This window comes from Artemia franciscana, chromosome 3 (assembly GCF_032884065.1).
Source record: "Artemia franciscana chromosome 3, ASM3288406v1, whole genome shotgun sequence".
NCBI classification, from domain to species: Eukaryota; Metazoa; Arthropoda; class Branchiopoda; order Anostraca; family Artemiidae; genus Artemia; species Artemia franciscana.
The window spans coordinates 12,301,418-12,319,404 of record NC_088865.1 but is presented as its reverse complement, the minus strand read 5'-3'; the positions used below and the strand labels follow the sequence as shown (position 1 = coordinate 12,319,404).

Genomic DNA, 17,987 nt, shown 5'->3' with positions numbered 1-17,987 from the left:
GCTGACTTTAAATATATAAGTTTCGTCAAATTTAGTCTTACCCATCCAAAGTTACGAGCCTGAGAATATTTGCCAAATTTTGAAAAATAGAGGGAAATACACCTTAAACGTCATAGTATCTTAAGGAAAATACACCATCACATTCAGGGTATCAGAGAACTCTACTGTAGAAGTTTCAAGTGCCTATCTATAAAAATGTGGAATTTTGTATTTTTTACCAGAAGTCCGATCACGGTTGCGTGTTTGTTTTTTTTTTCTTTTTCCCAGGGGTGATCGTATCGACCTAATGGTCCTAGAATGTCACGAAAGGGGTCATTCTAGCGGAAATTAAAAGTTCTAGAGCCATTTTAAGTCCGCTTTTTCCACTAAAGGTGTTTATTGCTTTATAAAGTAGAATTGAGAGAAAGAATCAAACTTTAGCTTGAAGAGCGGGTCGTTGAGGAGGGAGAAGCCCCTTTCATATAAGGAGGAATTTCTGTTCATTTTAAGTTTTAATGTCGCTCCTTACTTTTCAGTTAAAAAAGCTTGTTCTTTTATTTAATCTGTATAACGGACCGGTCAGAATTAGTAGAGTATTTTAGCTAAGTTTCTCCAGTAGCTTTGATAGGGGTGACTTTTTTCGGCACAGGGCTTTTGTTTTAAAATTAAAGCTTCGATTATTAATTAATATATTTTATGAATTATTTTTATTTATTAACTCCATATTATATTTCATTTTAATAAAATCAAATTTCAAAAATTCCAAAATTATTATAACCTTCTGATCATTTATTTGAAATTTAACGACCCTAGAATTTCTGTACCTAAGGCAAGCGCCGCATCTCTTATGCATAGAAGAAGTGCGAAACAAGAAAATACTTACAGCTGTACGCATTCCTAACCCGCCCCAATTCATGCCAAACTTCACTCGTTCTTCTTAATAATGGGATTACATGACTCTCCCACCCCCCAATACCAAATATAAACCTCCGACTCATTGGAACCATTAGTCTTGTATGCAACTACGGATGTACAAAAAGATTAAGTTTTTTTTTTTTTTAATTTAAATATCATAGTTTAGAACGGTTGAGAATTAATAAGGTATCATAAGTAGGCGGTTAGATACGTTCCTCCGGTACCTTTGATGGGTGGGACTTTTTTCAGTATATGGCCATTGAATTCAATTATGCTCCTGAAAACTTACATAACACCCTCAACGGGAGAAGTAATGGATATTTTTTCAAACAATGTGATATGGGGGGGGGGGTATCATAAATGCTTTCATTCAAGTGTGAGATAAAAACTTTCTGGAATTTTGTCTGGCTTCATAGTTTGTTAAGAGATGATTTTTGTTCCCATGACCTCCCTCATAATTCTGGCTTGGTCCTCCCAATATAGCAGCAACTACAACCATCGGTAACTTTCTTAACACCACTATTTAAAATTATATTTCATTAAACCCGAATCATTTCATTTTGGTTGATAAATTCTAATGTTGGTCCTGTTAAATATGTAATGTAAGGATTATAAGAAAATTTTTAAATCAAGAAATATACACGCTAAAAAGTCTCCATTTATAGAGATACTAGAAACACTTATTAAGAGTCCTACTTATAATTACTCATAACTAGTTAATCCTTCGTTTATTTTTTTTCCTTTCAAAAAGTCGAATTTAACAATCTCATGCAATGATAATACCATGCCTGGTAAGGGATTAGCGTTGCAATAAAACGATTGTTTATGATTGAGTGGCCATTTAGTTTCTGAATTTCTTATTTAGTTTCTCTTTAACCGTTAGTTGTGAAGGGTCTCTTTTGTCTTAGTGTTGATTTTAAGGTTTATCTTATTTATTTGGTCCTCTGGACTTTGGTATGTATTCTTTTATTAAATACTTCTTTATATGCTCTGAAGACAATTGACTACAGGTCTTCAAAATATTTGCATACTATTTTTTCAATGGCAGGAAAAATGCTCTCTTTTTTAATTATAATCTTTGCTTATTTGTTATCTTCCTATCCTAATGTTTTTAGAAATTTTCTTTATAATAAATCATGCTTCTCTTTACCAGGACCTATCAAAAAAGTTGTAAAAAACATCAATAGGTTTCTGCAAAGTTAAAGTACTGAATTTTTCTTCAAATTTATACGTCACCTGTTTACCGCGATTACGGAATAATATAAGAAGATTCTTTCATCATCCAATCCCTGTAATCAAGTAGTTATCCGGGCTAATATATAGATAGATAGATAGGTGTATTTCAAAAACCCATGGGCCATATACACACGAAGATATAAATAAATAACAAACAAGCAAGGAAATTAACAACAGTACGAATTACAAACACGTACAAAAAACAGAATTCAACGCAAAAAGTGCCTAATCTAACAACAAAAGAAAATAGTCATATAAAACTTTTTCTTCTTATCAAGGATTTATCTATATATACTCCCACTAGAAATATTGTGATTGGGTTACTATTTTGTAGAATACCCGGAAGCATCAAATTAATCCCATGCAAATAAATTTCACGTAAATCCAAGAGCACCAGGCATTTCCGGAGAAAATTATCCAAGTCTTCATCATCATTTTTACAAAAGGGACAAACATACCGCCTATCAGGACCAACTATCATTTTATTTTTCCGGGCTAATAGTAGCTGAAAATCTAAAAAATGCGAGTTTTAATACAAAAAAATCTGTCAAAAGTGCCCATCAAAATCAACAAAGCTGGAAAATGTATCTGAATGAGCATCTCATAGACCTCTATTCTTAAAGTTTTAACCTCTTATATTCAAAAATGTGGAATTCTACACGGAAGTGAGATCACGGATAAGTCTTTTTTTCCAGGAGTTCGAACCAATGATCCTACAAAATCGAGAAAGGGATGATTCGATCAGAAATTAACAACCCTAGAGTTTTTTTAACGAGCCAAAAAGATTGTGCACAGGAAAGTTGCTCAATAAGAGGAAAGCACAGGAATTAGGGTATTTCATCGGAAATTTCCAAGTTTCAGATGAAGTAGCCCAATGCTACAAGATGGTGAATTTGTTCCTAAAAGTCACACAGTCCTCACCAAGATCAGCGGTTTTTATATATATTCATTCATTTATAAGCTTCGTTTAACTATGGTGATTCACTCGATCTTTCACAAAATTAGTACACTACTTTATAATTTTGCATCAGGTTTTGTGAAGGAGGGGCGCTGGCTCATTGCGTAGGAAAAGGGGTACCAGATGCAAAAAATGTGCAAATATGATGTCCAAATTGTCGCAATCTCAGTGAGCTCAGTAGGCCTGGAAGGAGACAGGGTGGGAGTGGGTGCTGATGGGAATTATACTATAATCTTTCTTCGTTTGAGTCAAGCCTGAATAAAGGTTCTGTTATTTTACAGCTTCCGAAAAAGGGAGCTGTATTTCTTTAGTAAAACTTAAAGAAAATGTTTTGCTTTTTAAAAGGTAAGATTTACTTCAAATTGTTACTGACACAAAAGATAAAAAGGTGGAGGGAAAGGATCACCGTTGAAAAAAGTCAAGAAATTTTCAGAGGGAGAATCAGGTGGCAACAGGACCTTTGTTTTTAGTCGTGCATAAAAGGAAATATTGGGTTTTATGTATTTTTTATTTTTTTTTATTAGACAGTTAGTATGGAACTGTAAGTGACTCGTGCTAATAGTGACAAAAAAAAACCACGGGGTTTTGAAAACAATATATGCATAAAAAAGAATTTTATACTGAAGTTTATTCCTTAAAAAAACAACTTTTTCCACAAAAGAAGTTTTTCAAAGAAAAATAAGGATCTACAATAAGAAAGATATGAGCAGAAGTTAAGTCAAATAATATTTCAGGCGTAAAACGACTATAAATCACTATTAACAAAAATAAAAATAAAAATTAACTTAAATTACAATGAATAACCGAGTCAGACCTACATCGAGTAGAAACTAGCAAAGAAGACTGAGGAAAACACCCAATGTGTCTGGGGTCCCCACAGACCAGAACATAACTTGCACTTTACTGAAAACAATTTTTAATTCGAGCAGTGTGTTCTTCTTTGTCATTTCATAAGAATATAAATTACTGTTACAACCAACATTACTGAAAAGAATAAATGAATTTGACATTCAGTTTAAAATAGTGATATTCATTTCTAAAAGCATAAAACCTTTGGACTTAATGAAGTAATTAAATGGAATACAAGAATTTTTTCAACTGAAAGTAATGAAAAACATTATAACTTAAACAAACCAAAAGCATTTCAGATATTAGGGGGACTGTCCCTTCCTTAATCTTCACTCTTTAATGCTAAAGTCTAAAGTTCTATAAAAATACTTTAGCTGCTTTTGTGTATGAACTGTCTTTCTTAAGGAGTTTAAACAAAATGTCTAATTATAGCGCAAAGAGAAAAGGCTGTGGAAGGGACATTTCCCCTAATAACAGGAGTAATTTTTGTGTTAAGTTTTTATGTTGCTCCTTACTTTCAGTTGAAAAAATATTTTATTTACTCTCTAACCGTTTTACAAATCACGCCCGGAAATCCACCCCCCATCGTCGTTTAAAATTTACCCTGGAAAATTCCTCCCATAAAATTCAGTCTCTTGGAAAACTTTACACCCCCCCCCAAAAAAAATAATTATTTCCCAATAACAAATGCTAAATTTAAAGAATGGGGAAATTGCAAAACTTATACTTTTTTCCTAGGGGTTTTTGGCCGCAGCCGTCGCGTATTGGGGGGTTGGAGGGTGACAATCCCCCCCATCGATATTTTTGGTCACTCAGTAAAAAAGTTGTCGGTAATTACCGATGGTGCCACAATTTTCCATTTGGTAAAAAAACAGCGTTTAAAAGTGACATGATATTTACCGAAATCTGAATCTCGGTTGATAAATGCAACGGTTTTACCGACTCGTGTGGTTTCCGTTTGATCGAGTTCTCTCCCAACCTTCTAGGACAAGAGGTTCCATACCCATGCAAAAAAAAAAAAAAAAAAAATGAAATAAACACTCATCCGTGATCTTTCTCCTAAAAAACTAAATAATCGACGTTTTGTGTATAGGAATTTAAAACTTCAACAGTAGCATTGCCTGATCTTCTGAATCAGATGGCGATTTTTATTAAATCACTTGACTTTTTGTTGGCGTTTCTCTCCTTTTTCGAAAGTCACACTAATTTCTTCCAGCTTGTAGCTGCTGATGAGCAAAACTTTACTTAATGGGTTTAATATATTTAGAATCAGCACAAGGGTGAGAAAAAAAAAAAATCAGAAAAGGCTCTTCTATGGAGAAATTGAAAACCTTTTTGATTGGAGAAAAACCAAAAAGCCCTACTTCCTCAAGAGCATTTCCCTCCTTCGATGCATAAGGAGATGAAATAAGAAAAAGGAAAATAAATTAGAACAACTGTACAAGAGAACTTACTTTGATCTGGGAGGATTGTTATTTCTTAGTTTTAATGTATAGCCTATTAGGTACATGTATGTTAATACTTTGTTGAAGTAAATTGAAAAATATTATCGAATTTTTCTAACCTATGTTATTCTTGTGCATCGGTCGATTCCGCCGGGGGAGAGGGGTTGAATGGTAAAATAACATTCAGAGGTCACATTCTATTAATTACTGCCTAAATCTACCCATCTCCCCTTGATAAACAATACTTCTTTTGAGTTGCAAGTACTAACTGAAATATTCTGTTTGTAGGTATTTGACTCTGAAGGTTGTAAAATGGAAATGCCATTGACCACCTTATTTCAAGCTGAAAAGAAATCAATTCCAAATTATAATCTCGATCCATGTACTGACTTTGAATCCAAAAGCCAAACTCTAATCCAAAACCCAGGCGCTGTTGCTACCTTAACACCAAAAAGTAACGAAAAGAAAATAGGAATGATTCAACAGCTCAACACAAATAAGTTGATAATGAACAGAAATGAATTCAATTCGTCAATTCAATCAATCCGTCAAATTTTATGCAACAAAAATAAAGCAGATTCTCAACAAAAACTAATAAGAAAAACTGGCGGAGAGAACCAGCAATTGGGAAATTGTCCGGATGAGTCACAGAAACCAAGTGTACCCAGAAATACCAAAGAGAATATTCTCCCCCGAACTCCTCTGATTAGGTGTAGTTCTAAAACAATTCCAAAATTAAATGTCGAAGTGGATAGAGACTCAGTATCCAGAAACCAAACTCTAACCCGAAGCCCAGTGCTTGTTGCTACTCCAACACCAAAATTGAATGAACAGACAGCAGAACTGATTCAACAACATAACACCAATGAGTCAATAATCGACAGAAACAAATTTAGGGCAATGCATCAAGTGTTTCGAATAAAGAGTAAAGAGACTTGTGAACAAGAATTAATAAAAAAACGTGGAAAAGAGAATCAGGAAGTGGGAAAGTGTACTGACGAGTGGCAAGAAGAAATTATGCCAACGAGTAGAAAACAGAAAGTTCAGACCAAGATTCCTGTAATAATGTGCCGTTTAAAAATAATTCCAGGATTAAATCTTCATTCAGGTACTGGCTCAAAATCCAGAAGCCAAACTTTAAACCAAAACCTAGCTCCTATTGCTACCCAAACCACAAAAACTAGCGAAAAGGAACTAGGATTTAATCGACTGCTTAAAACAAATGGGTCAATAATGGACAGAAACAAATCAAGGTCGATTCTTCAAGTGTTCAGACAAAAGGACAAAGGTGTTTCTAAACAAAAACTAATAAGAAAAAGTTCCAAAGACAGCCAGGAAATGGCAGAGTACACCAAAAAGTGTAGGAAACCATGTGTACGAACAAGCAGTAAAGCGAATGCTCCCACCCAAGTCCCTGTGATAATTTGCAGTTTAAAATTATGTTTGATAAGAAGAGTACCCGCCAGCAATAAAAGCACTAATAAAACCAATGATCAAATGTACAGAGATAATGGAAGAAGTTTGATGGACGAAGCAACAAATGTTTCCAATGCTTGTGCCAAAAAAAGAACAAGGGAGGCATGTATACAAATGTCATATTATTCATTATTTTTAATACAATTTTTCAGGGCATTTCAGTTTTTTTTACCTACATTTTTTTTATAATTCTTAAGTATTTTCTAACAAAATTTGTTGATAGAATTGTTATTTTCACTTGTTTTATATTTTCTTAGAATTTTGTATGTGGTTACGATATGTCAACTAGCCCCAGCTACTCCCTTTTTTTGCTTCATTGAAGGCTTTGGTCATAAGGACCATGTAGTGAGCCAAGCCTACTTTTGGCAAGAATGGTTATTTGAGTCATCATATGTAAAATTGAATAAACTAGAAATACTGCTAAATTAAAATTGAAGGAAGACTCAAAGTTATATTGCTGTCTAGAAAAAAAATTATTGGGCTCTGAAGTATCTATTCACTTTTGGGTGAAGTTGACCTAGTCAGTCAAATTTAACCAGTAAAGTTGCACGATCCCTTTTACACCTTTGTTTTACATTATCTAATTGGCTAATGGACCTAGTCGACTAGGTCCATGACTATGGACTGAATATGAATCAACGTAATTGATTATTAGCTATAGATGTTCAGGAACATATTCGTGCGACTGATCGTATATGAAACAACCAAACAACCAAATAAGAAAAAGTGGTTTAATCCTAGTTTCAACTACGAGCCCAGATGATCCTAGTAACGCCATCAATAAATAAATGAAACACAAAACTAACAGAAAACAAATTAAAGAACCGAGTTAAGCTCAAAATGAGAAGAAACTAAGGGGATTCTGGCTGATGCGCCCCGTGACTTCTAAAGACCAGAATTCAATATGGTCTTTGCTGAAAATTAAATAAAAAAAAAAACAAGTTTTTTAAATGAAAGTAAGGAGCGACATTAAAACTTAAAACGAACAGAAATTACTCCTTATGCGAAAGGGGCTTATCTTTCTCAACGCCCCGCTCTTTGCGCTAAAGTTTGACTCTTTCTCTTAACTCTACATTTTAAAACAGTAAAAAACTTTAGCGGAAAGAGCGGGGCGTTGAGAAGGAAAAGCCCCTTTCATATACGGAGTAATTTCTGTTCGTTTAAGTTTTAATGTCGCTCCTTACTTTCATTTAAAAAACTTGTTTTTTTTTTATTTAATTTCTGAACGTTTTTGAATCAATGTATATTTTGATTTTGGCTCAAGGAATAGTTAAACAATGCTTGTGCCAAAAAAAGAACGAGGGAGGCATGTATACAAATATTTTTTGGCAGAGGAATAATTAAAACGAAATTTGTATATTTATTTTTTTTTTTGGCTAAATGGCTTTCTCATAATTTTAATCGAATGATTTTGAGAAAAAAAGAGCGGGAGAGGAAGCCTAGTTGGCCTCCGATTTTCCGTTAATTAAAAAGGCAATTAGAACTTGTAATTTTTTACGAATCTTTTTATAAGTAAAAGATATACGTAACTTATAAATTAGCTTACGTAAAGAACTTATGTATTCTCATGTTTTTATTACATATATGAGGGGGTTCGCCCCCTCGTCAGTACCTCGCTCTTTACACTAAAGCTTAAATTTTGTCCCAATTCATTAAAAATGACCCCTGAATCACAAAAGCCGCAGAATAAATAGTTGAAATTACTAAAAATACTATAGCGTAAAGAGCGAGGAATTAGGTGGAGGTAAGCCCCTGATATAGGTAATAATTTCTGTTCGTTCCAAGTTTTAATGCTGCTGCTTACTTCCAGCTGAAAAAAAAAAATTTTCATATTTATTTTTTCATGTTTTTTTTAAGTAATGCTAGTAAATCCTGCCCTCCCTTCATGGAAATTTTCTTCCCCCATGACAAATTCCTCGATTGAAAGATCCCCCAGCATACCCCCTCTTCTCAACCCCTGCCTCCAACCAAAAAATCCTCCTGAAAACGCCTGTACACTTCCCAATAACCATTACTATATGTAAGCACTGGTCAAAGTTTTTGAACTTGTAACCCCTCCTATGGGGACTGTGGGGGAGTAAGTCATCCCCAAAGACATAGTTATAAGGTTTTTCGACTACGCTGAATAAAATGGCTATCTCAGAATTTTGATCCGTTGACTTTGGGAAAATAATTAGCGTGGGAGGAGGCCTAGGTGCCCTCCAATTTTTTTGGTCACTTAAAAAGAGCACTAGAACTTTTCATTTCCGTTAGAATGAGCCCTCTCGCAACATTCTAGAACAACTGGGTCGATACGATCACCCCTGGAAAAAAAAAAAAAAAAAAAAAAAAAAAAAAAAAAAAAAAAAAAAAAAAAAAAACACGCATCCGTGATCTGCCTTCTGGCACAAAATATAAAATTCCACATTTTTGTAGATAGGAGCTTAAAACTTCTACAATAGTGTTCTCTGATACGCTGAATCTGATGGTGTGATTTTCGTTAAGATTCTATGACTTTTAGGGGGTGTTTCCCCCTATTTTCTAAAATAACGCAAATTTTCTCAGGCTCGTAACTTTTGATGGGTAAGACTAAACTTGATGAAACTTGTATATTTAAAATCAGCATTAAAATGCGATTCTTTTGATGTAGCTATTGGTACCAAAATTGGTTCCATTTTTTAGAATTTTGGTTACTACTGAGCCGGGTCGCTCCTTACTACAGTTCGTTACCACGAACTGTTTGACAAGATGCGCTTTAAAATTGTATCTTTTTTTCATTCACGTTACGCAATATTGAAAAAAAAACAACAAGTTCATCAATTCCAAAATAATTCCAACATTAAGGATGAATATCAGTATATATCATAAGCTGTCAATTCACATTCATTGTTGTTTTTTCAGTTGCCTTGGCTATGATGATTGTTTGTTTTTTTCCCTTTTTTTCAAACAGTTCGTGGTAACGAACTGTAGTAAGGAGCGACCCGGCTCAATAGTAACCAAAACTCTAAAAAATGGAATTTTGATACCAATAGCTATATCAAAAGAATTGCATTTTAATGCTGGTTTTAAATATATAAGTTTCATCAAGTTTAGTTTTACCCATCAAAAGTTACGAGCCTGAGAAAATTTGCGTTATTTTAGAAAATAGGGGGAAACACCCCCTAAAAGTCATAGAATCTTAACGAAAATCACACCATCAGATTCAGCGTATCAGAGAACCCTATTGTAGAAGTTTCGAGCTCCTATCTACAAAAATGTGGAATTTTGCATTTTTTGCCAGAAGGCAGATCACGGATGCGTGTTTATTTGTTTTTTTGTTTTTTTGTTTTTTTGTTTTTTTTTTCCCCAGGGGTGATCGTATCGACCCAGTTGTCCTAGAATGTTGCAAGAGGGCTCATTCTAACGGAAATGAAAAGTTCTAGTGCCCTTTTTAAGTGACCAAAAAAATTGGAGGGCACCTAGGCCCCCTCCCACGCTAATTATTTTCCCAAAGTCAACGGATCAAAATTCTGAGATAGCCATTTTATTCAGCGTAGTCGGAAAACCTTATAACTATGTCTTTGGGGACGACTTACTCCCCCACAGTCCCCGTGGGAGGGGCAACAAGTTACAAACTTTGACCTGTGCTTACATATAGTAATGGTTATTGGGAAGTATACAGGCGTTTTCAGGAGGATTTTTTTTGGTTGGGGGGAGGGGTTGAGAAGAGGGGGATATGCTGGGTGAATTTTCCATCGAGAATTTGTCATGGGAAAAGAAAACTTCCATGAAGGGAGAGCAGGATTTACTAGCATTATTTAAAAAAAAAAAAAAATAAAAATAAATATGAAAAAGCTTTTTCAGCTGGAAGTAAGGAACAGCAATAAAACTTAAAACAAACAGAAATTATTACCCATATAAGGGGCTCACCTCCTTATGATACCTAGCTCTTTACGCTAAAGTATTTTTAGTAATTTCAACTATTTATTCTACGGCTTTTGTGATTCAGGGGTCATTCTTAATGAATTGGGATAAAATTTAAGCTTAAGTGTAAAGAGCGAGGTACTGACGATGGGGCGAATCCCCTCATATATGTAATAAAAACATGAGAATACAAAAGTTCTTTACGTAAGCTAATTTATAAGCTACGTAAATCTTTTACCAATAAAAAGATTCGTAAAAAATTAAAAGTTCTAGTTGCCTTTTTGATTAACCAAAAATCGGAGGGCAACTAGGCTTCGCCCCCGCTCTTTTTTTCTCAAAATCATTCGATCAAAATTATGAGAAAGCCATTTAGCCCCCCCCCCTCCAAAAAATATTCAAATTTCGTTTTGATTATTCCTCTGCGGAGAGCCAAAATCAAAACGCATTGATTCAAAAACGTTCAGAAATTAAATACAAAAAACAAGTTTTTTCAACTGAAAGTAAGGAGTGACATCAAAACTTAAAACCCACAGAAATTACTTCGTATATGAAAGAGGCTGCTTCCTCATCAACGCCCCGCTCTTTACGCTAAAGTTTGACTCTTTCTCTCAATTCTTCTTTCTAAAACAGTGAAAAACTTTAGCGTAAAGAGCGGGGCGTTGATGAGGAAGCAGCCTCTTTCATATACGAAGTAATTTCTGTGGGTTTTAAGTTTTGATGTCACTCCTTACTTTCAGTTGAAAAAACTTGTTTTTTGTATTTAATTATATTAAAGGAATAGCTCGAAATGATTATTTTCGGTAAAATGTAAATTTTGTTCTGGTATCTAGAAGTCGCGATGTCATCTGCCAAACTCTTATTAGTTTCTCCTTGTTATTAAATAAAAAAAAACAAGTTTTTTTAAATGAAAGTAAGGAGCGACATTAAAACTTAAAACGAACAGAAATTACTCCGTATATGAAAGGGGCTTTTTCGACACCCCGCTCCTTACGCTAAAGTTTTTTATTGTTTTAAAAAGTAGAATTGCGAGAAAGAATCAAACTTTAGTGCAAGGAGCGGGGTGTCGAGGAGGAAAAGCCCCTTTCATATACGGAGTAATTTCTGTTCGTTTTAAGTTTTAATGTCGCTCCTTACTTTCATTTAAAAAAAACTTGTTTTTTTTATTTAATTTCTGAAAGTTTTTGAATTAATGAATGTCTGATTTTGGCTCTCCGTACATAAATTATTAAAATGAAATTTGCATATTAATTCTTTTTTTGGCTAAATGGCTTTCTCTTAGTTTTGATTAGACGATTTTGAGAAATAAGGGATGGGGAAGGAGGTCTAGTTGCCCTCCAATTTTTCGGATACTTAAAAAGACAACTAGATCTTTTAATTTTTAACGAACGTTTTTATTAGTAAAAAAAAAATACGTAACTTAAGAACTAACTTACGTAACAAACTTTTATATTCTTATATTTTTGATTATATATATGAGGGGGTTGGTCCCCTCGTTAATTCCTCGCTCTTCACACTAAATCTTGTTTTATCCCAATTCTTTAAGAATGACCCCTGAATCAGAAAGGCCGTAGAATAAATAGTTGAAATTATTAAAACATTTTTAGCATAAAGAGCGAAGTATTTATCTCCTCCTAAATACCTCGCTCTTTACGCTAAAGTATTTTTAGAACCCCTCATATGCGCAATAATCTCTGTTCGTTTTAAGTTTTAATGCTTCTCCTTACTTTCAATTGAAAAAACTTTTTCATGTTTATATTTTCATTGTTTTTTTTTATAGTAATGCTAGAAAGTCCTGCGCCCTTTTCATTGAATTTCTCTTCCCCCATGAAAAATTCCTCCAAGGAAAGATCCTCCCATATAGCCCCTCCCCTGAACCCCACACCCAAACCAAAAAAATCCCCCTGATAACGTCGGTACACTTCCCAGTAACCATTACTGTATGTAAACATTGGTCAAAGTTTGTAACTTGCAGCCCCTCCCCCAGGGACTGTGGGGGGTAAGTCATCCCCAAAGACATAGTTATTATTGTTTTCGACTATGCGGAACAAAATGGCCATCTCAAAATTTTGATCCGTTGACTTTGGGAAAAAATGAGCGTGGGAAATTTTTTTGGTCACTTAAAAAGGGCACTAGAACTTTTCATTTCCGTTAGAATGAGCCCTCTTACAACACTCTAGGACCACTTGGTCGGTACGATGACCCCTGGGAAAAAAAAAAAAAACAAATAAACACGCACCCGTGATTTGTCTTTTGGCAAAAAATACGAAATTCCACATTTTTGTAGATTGGACCTTGAAATTTTTTCTACAGGGTTCTCTGATAAGCTGAATGTGATGGTGTAATTTTCGTTAAGATCCTATGACTTTTAGGGGGTGTTACCCCCTATTTTCCAAAATAAGGCAAATTTTATTAATGACAAGAAAGCACAACACCAGTCAGCTAAACTAATGCTTACTACCATGGAGGACAGACAGGTTGAATATTGTCTTCTGTTATGGTATATCTTTTTTATCTTAACCAAGGGTCTTATCCAGAGGCGCCATTTGGGCCAAATCTTGGGGTGGGCATGGGGCATTTGACAGAACTTGAGACTTTTATTATGAATCTAACCTACTTTCAAAGTTTACAATGATTAATAGCAAATAGCGTAATTACCCCAAGGGTCGTCATGTAATTACGCTCTTTGGCTAATAGGCGTGCAGCTAGTTCAAATCATTTGAACAGAATGGATTATGTTGGACATAATGGATAATTATGGCCGGAAAAGTGCCCTTTGTGGTGGAAGCTTGGGCCCCCTGGAAAATCTGGGGTGGGCATTTGCCCACCCCTGACCCCCCCCCCCCCAAATGGCACCTCTGGTCTTATCAATGAGTTTTATTTTCAGGCTGTCTACAAACAACTCAAGTGTTCACTTAACTGGGAAGATTTATCCTCATTGAAAATTGTTTTTGTTGTTTTTTGAAGATGTCACCTTTCCTTGGATCATAATTGGGTTATTCAAACGTCTTTTATGTGGTTGAGTGTACAGTTGCATGTGATAGCATTTACATGAATTATCAAGGTGGTCAAATGAAAAACAAAATATTGCTACACAAATTTAGTGATATATTTGTTTTTTTTTACTGAATTCCTGATATTAAATTATCACTTGAAAAAAATATGTGCTGAAATCTCATTTTTTTTTCACAAAGCTTATTGGCTTTGGCGTTTTGATTTTGCTAAGATATGTAGATAAATAACGCATGAAAAAAGATCTTGCAAGACTCAAATGCATTTAGTGAACCTTTAAACTTTTTATTCAATACCCACTAGACAATTTTGTCTGTTTTGGGTATTTGTGTTTAAGCAGTTGCGCATTTTTGTGCATATATTTCCTGTTTTTCTTAGCTAAAAATATATCTTTTTAGGTTTTCTTTCCAATTACAGGGATCTGAATGACTACGTAAGGGACGAAAAGTGACGGAAGCTCTTAGCTGACACTGACAATGGTAAAAAACTTAGGTTTTTTCTTAATAAGTGGGTAAGATCACCCTAAAAAAGCTCCCCTTTTCCAAAATCTGATCACCAATATTATCATAATGATTTTTTATTAGCAAAGCAAAATATTACAGAGTTTTTATAGGGTCTGTGTTGATCTTTCTAGGGGCTACGTAGGGCTTTGAGACTATACGGTTCCGGCTCCCAACTGTGCCAGTAGTTTTCAGTGTCTATACCTAGGATAAGTACAATGTTAGGGGCCATTTCTGATTTGTTGTGAGACAAGTTATGATGTCTCCCTAGTATTTTTTCTTTTTTATGGATTAGTCACTGATTGCTAAGAAAACAGATATATCATCTAATAATTTATGACGGTGCAAATCTTGCTGTAACCAATTTGACTGGGTTTTTGTTCTGAAAATTAAACCTACCATGTATTGTTCCTTTTTTTATTCTTTTTAATGGATAAAAAAGATCCATACAAAAGAAAATAAAAAAGACGAAAAATCCTCCTTGTAAAACCTCAAATTCATGGGCTCTTCTCCCAGTCCCCATATTTGAGATTCCTAACGGGAAAAATGAGACAACTAACCTCTGACTACTGAAATCTCACTTCTAGCTTCAGCCACATACGTTCATGAAAAGAAATTACTGGATTTTTCTGGATCTTAATATGTCACTTTTACAGACCCTTACAAAGGGTATTGATATGAAAACTCTAGACCATGCAATTAAAGTCCCTGAGCTAGAGGTGCTACAAAAGGATTCTACTGTGCCGCAATGCAAGTAACAGATAACTGTTTAAGATAGAAGCATTCTAAAAGACCAGGATTTCTGACAGATAATAGTTTTCATATTTTAGGAGTTTTGTATACCCTGTTGTGAATCTCTTTTTATTTATTTATTATTATCATTCCTTAAAGTTTGCTTTCGTTCTTTCAAGCTCTGGTTCTTTAAACTTTAAGCTTTTAAGCTCTGGTTCCTTAAGCTTTAAGCTTTTATGCTCTGGTTCTTTTAATCTTTGGTTCTTTTTAGCTCTGAAATGCTTCTTTTAAGTTTTGTTAATAGAAAGTCTTGAGTAAATAGAGACAATCTTTGTTTCGAGATTTTAAAAATTTCGGATAAGATTTATAAAATGCTTTTGGTAATGAATTCGGTAATTTCTAAAATCAATGAATTCGGTAATTTCGGTAATTTCTAAAATCAGCTCTATTATGTTTGATTATATCAAAAGGATGAATCTTAAAATACTTATAAACAATTTTCTGATAACAGTTTTTGGGCAAAATATTGTCTAGGAATTTGGTATCTGTCTAGCACCTGGTCAATAGAGCTAATTACCTATTCAGAGGTTACCTATGATCAGAACAATAATAAAAAAAGGAAAAAATACTCAGTGTTTCGTATTCTATGCTTAATTCTATGATAAATGGAAGAAAAAAGTTAAGAAGATAAAAATAAGGGACATACCCAAAGAAAAATCCCAAATTGTCTGAATTTTTATTAGCTTCTTTTTCCGTGATTTTTTTTTTCTGAGAGGGTTTTATTTTAACGTATAAGAGACCATTCTCTCCTCTGTAAGAAAAATTACCAAAAAATAAAATAGTGTGTTTTTGTTCAAATTCAATTTTGTTCGCACATTATTTGTTTGTTTCTGTGTTTCTAACATTTTTAATTAATTTAGTCCCCTACTAGCTCTGTCAAAAAGACCATAATGGATGTATATTTAAATAAGCTTGATTAGCATATTAATAAATATTTTCTTGGAATTAAAGCTTCATTTTATTTTAGTCTGACATTATTTTTTTTTTTCTTTAGACGCATTTCTGAAAGCTTCTGACATATGACTGAAGTGAATCTCAAGGAAAAATTCTTTGTTCTCATGGATACAAGGTACAGTTTATTGTACAGAAAGAAAGAAATATAGAGACTTAACTGCAGCCTTAGCGATAGTGAAAACACCACCACTTTTTATACGATTCGATAGCCTCGATTTAGTTTTTTTGTTCAAGTACCAAAATATATATATTTTTTTTTTTAGCATTTTATAAATTCAAATACACATGAAATTACGTCTGAGTCATGTTGAAATTATAGTTTGGATCTAGTTCACCTGTTAGAGTGTATTTTGTGTTATAAAGTCTAATTATACTAGGATTTATTTAATTCATCCTTATATTTTATAATTGCTGGTGCTAATTTATGAGAATATAGCTTATTAACAACATTTTTTTTTATGCTAAAAATTAAACATTTTTAGGAGGTGGACTCAACGTGTCTAAAAATATTCATAGGAGACGAGCTAAAAGTGTGAAGAAAATTCCTACAATTTATTTGCTCAATAAAACGCAAGTGTTTTTAACAATTTTGTACTATCAGTTTGTGGTAACACGATCATAATGGCTCTAATCAAAACTCAACTTAGATATAACGCAAATTTTTTAAACGATAAAAAAAAAGATTTGCTGTGCATATACAGCTTACCAATTAATCACTCATATCCACTAGTGAGCTTTGGGTTCTTTGAAATTATTTGGTGTGACAAGAGGCATATTATTATTATTATTATTATTATTATTTTCTTTATTTCCCTCAAAAAATGAGGAGTACGCTACAATATAATATAAAGAAAAAACAACTGATAACACTTACAATCAAAACGTATCAAATATTGATCGAACACTTAAAAAAAAAAAAAAAAAAAAAAAAAAAAAAAAAAAAAAAAAAAAAAAAAAAAAAAAAAAACACTTGCTAAATATTCATTAAATCCCACCTGGATAGGACTTCGATGGGTTTTTGAATACTATTTTGGATTTAAATAAACAATATTTTGCAATGGTCGATCGTCTGTAAACTTTAAATTGAAATGATTATTTTCTAAGAATAATGTTTAAAAACCATTATTTTTATAAGCCAAAGAGGGGATCAAATTTGAACTCTCTTCCATTCCTGCAAGACAATGGATCGTTAAACTTCAAATTCATATAAATCTCTGCAAATGTGAATTTTAGTCACTTAAAACATTCGCTTCAAAACTTAAAAATTTTTTCCTTCCTCTCAATTTCAGCCTTTTTTCTGGTGTCTATAATTGTAACAAAGGGACTGAAACTTGAAAAATTAACATTTAAACTGTCTAAAATATCTCCTAATCTATTTAAAATTCCTCTCTTATACTATTTCTCTCTCTATAATCCTATTTTTCCCTCTACCGTGCTTCATATGCTATGTTTTGTTACTCCTACTTCTATGTATTCTACTCCTATTCTAACCAAGTGACATATAGCAATCGCCATTTCTGTCGGTCTGTCTGTCTGTCGGTCCTGGTTTTGCTACTTTAGGCACTTCCAGGTAAGCTAGGACGATGAAATTTGGCAGGCATATCAGGGACGGAACCAGCTTAAATTAGAAATAGTCGTTTTCTCGATTTGACCATCTGGGGGGGAGTGGGGGGCTGGTTAATTGGGAAAAAATAGAAAAATGAATTATTTTTGTGGAAAACACTTAGAGTGGAGGGATCGAGATGAAACTTGGTGGGAAAAATAAGCAGAAGTCCCAGATAGATGATAAACATAATCGGAACGGATCCGCTCTCTTTGGGGTAGTGGGGGGGGGGGGGGTAATTCTGAAAAATTAGAAAAAATATAGTATTTTTAATTTACGTGCGGGTGATCGGATCTCAATGAAATTTGATGTTTAGAAGGATATCGTGTCTTAGAGCTCTTATTTAAATCCCTACCGGATCTGGTGACATTGGGGGGGGGGAAGTTGGG

The 17,987-nt window shown here is 33.8% G+C and overlaps 1 protein-coding gene across 2 annotated transcripts; it reads left to right on the top strand.

Annotated features, from left to right (window-relative positions):
- The first annotated feature begins 1,723 nt into the window (after nucleotides 1-1,723).
- On the top strand, nucleotides 1,724-16,444 carry LOC136024886 (uncharacterized). 2 transcript variants are annotated; one of them, XM_065700418.1, is made up of 4 exons: nucleotides 1,724-1,848; nucleotides 5,671-6,960; nucleotides 14,167-14,228; nucleotides 16,036-16,444. In XM_065700418.1, exons 2-3 carry the CDS (start codon nucleotides 5,695-5,697, stop codon nucleotides 14,176-14,178), a joined length of 1,278 nt encoding a protein of 425 aa, XP_065556490.1. In that variant the 5' UTR covers nucleotides 1,724-1,848; nucleotides 5,671-5,694; the 3' UTR covers nucleotides 14,179-14,228; nucleotides 16,036-16,444. The 2 variants fall into 2 exon arrangements, with proteins under 2 accessions (XP_065556490.1, XP_065556489.1); XM_065700417.1 differs by having other exon boundaries at nucleotides 14,148-14,228.
- The last annotated feature ends 1,543 nt before the right edge of the window (nucleotides 16,445-17,987 follow it).

Excerpts from the sequence above, each read along its gene's own strand:
- LOC136024886 (XM_065700417.1), top strand. The coding sequence starts at position 5,695 with ATGGAAATGCCATTGACCACCTTATTTCAAGCTGAAAAGAAATCAATT. Across the intron at positions 6,961-14,147 it reads CCAAAAAAAGAACAAGGGAG|GTTTTCTTTCCAATTACAGG; the intron begins GCATGTATACAA and ends ATATCTTTTTAG.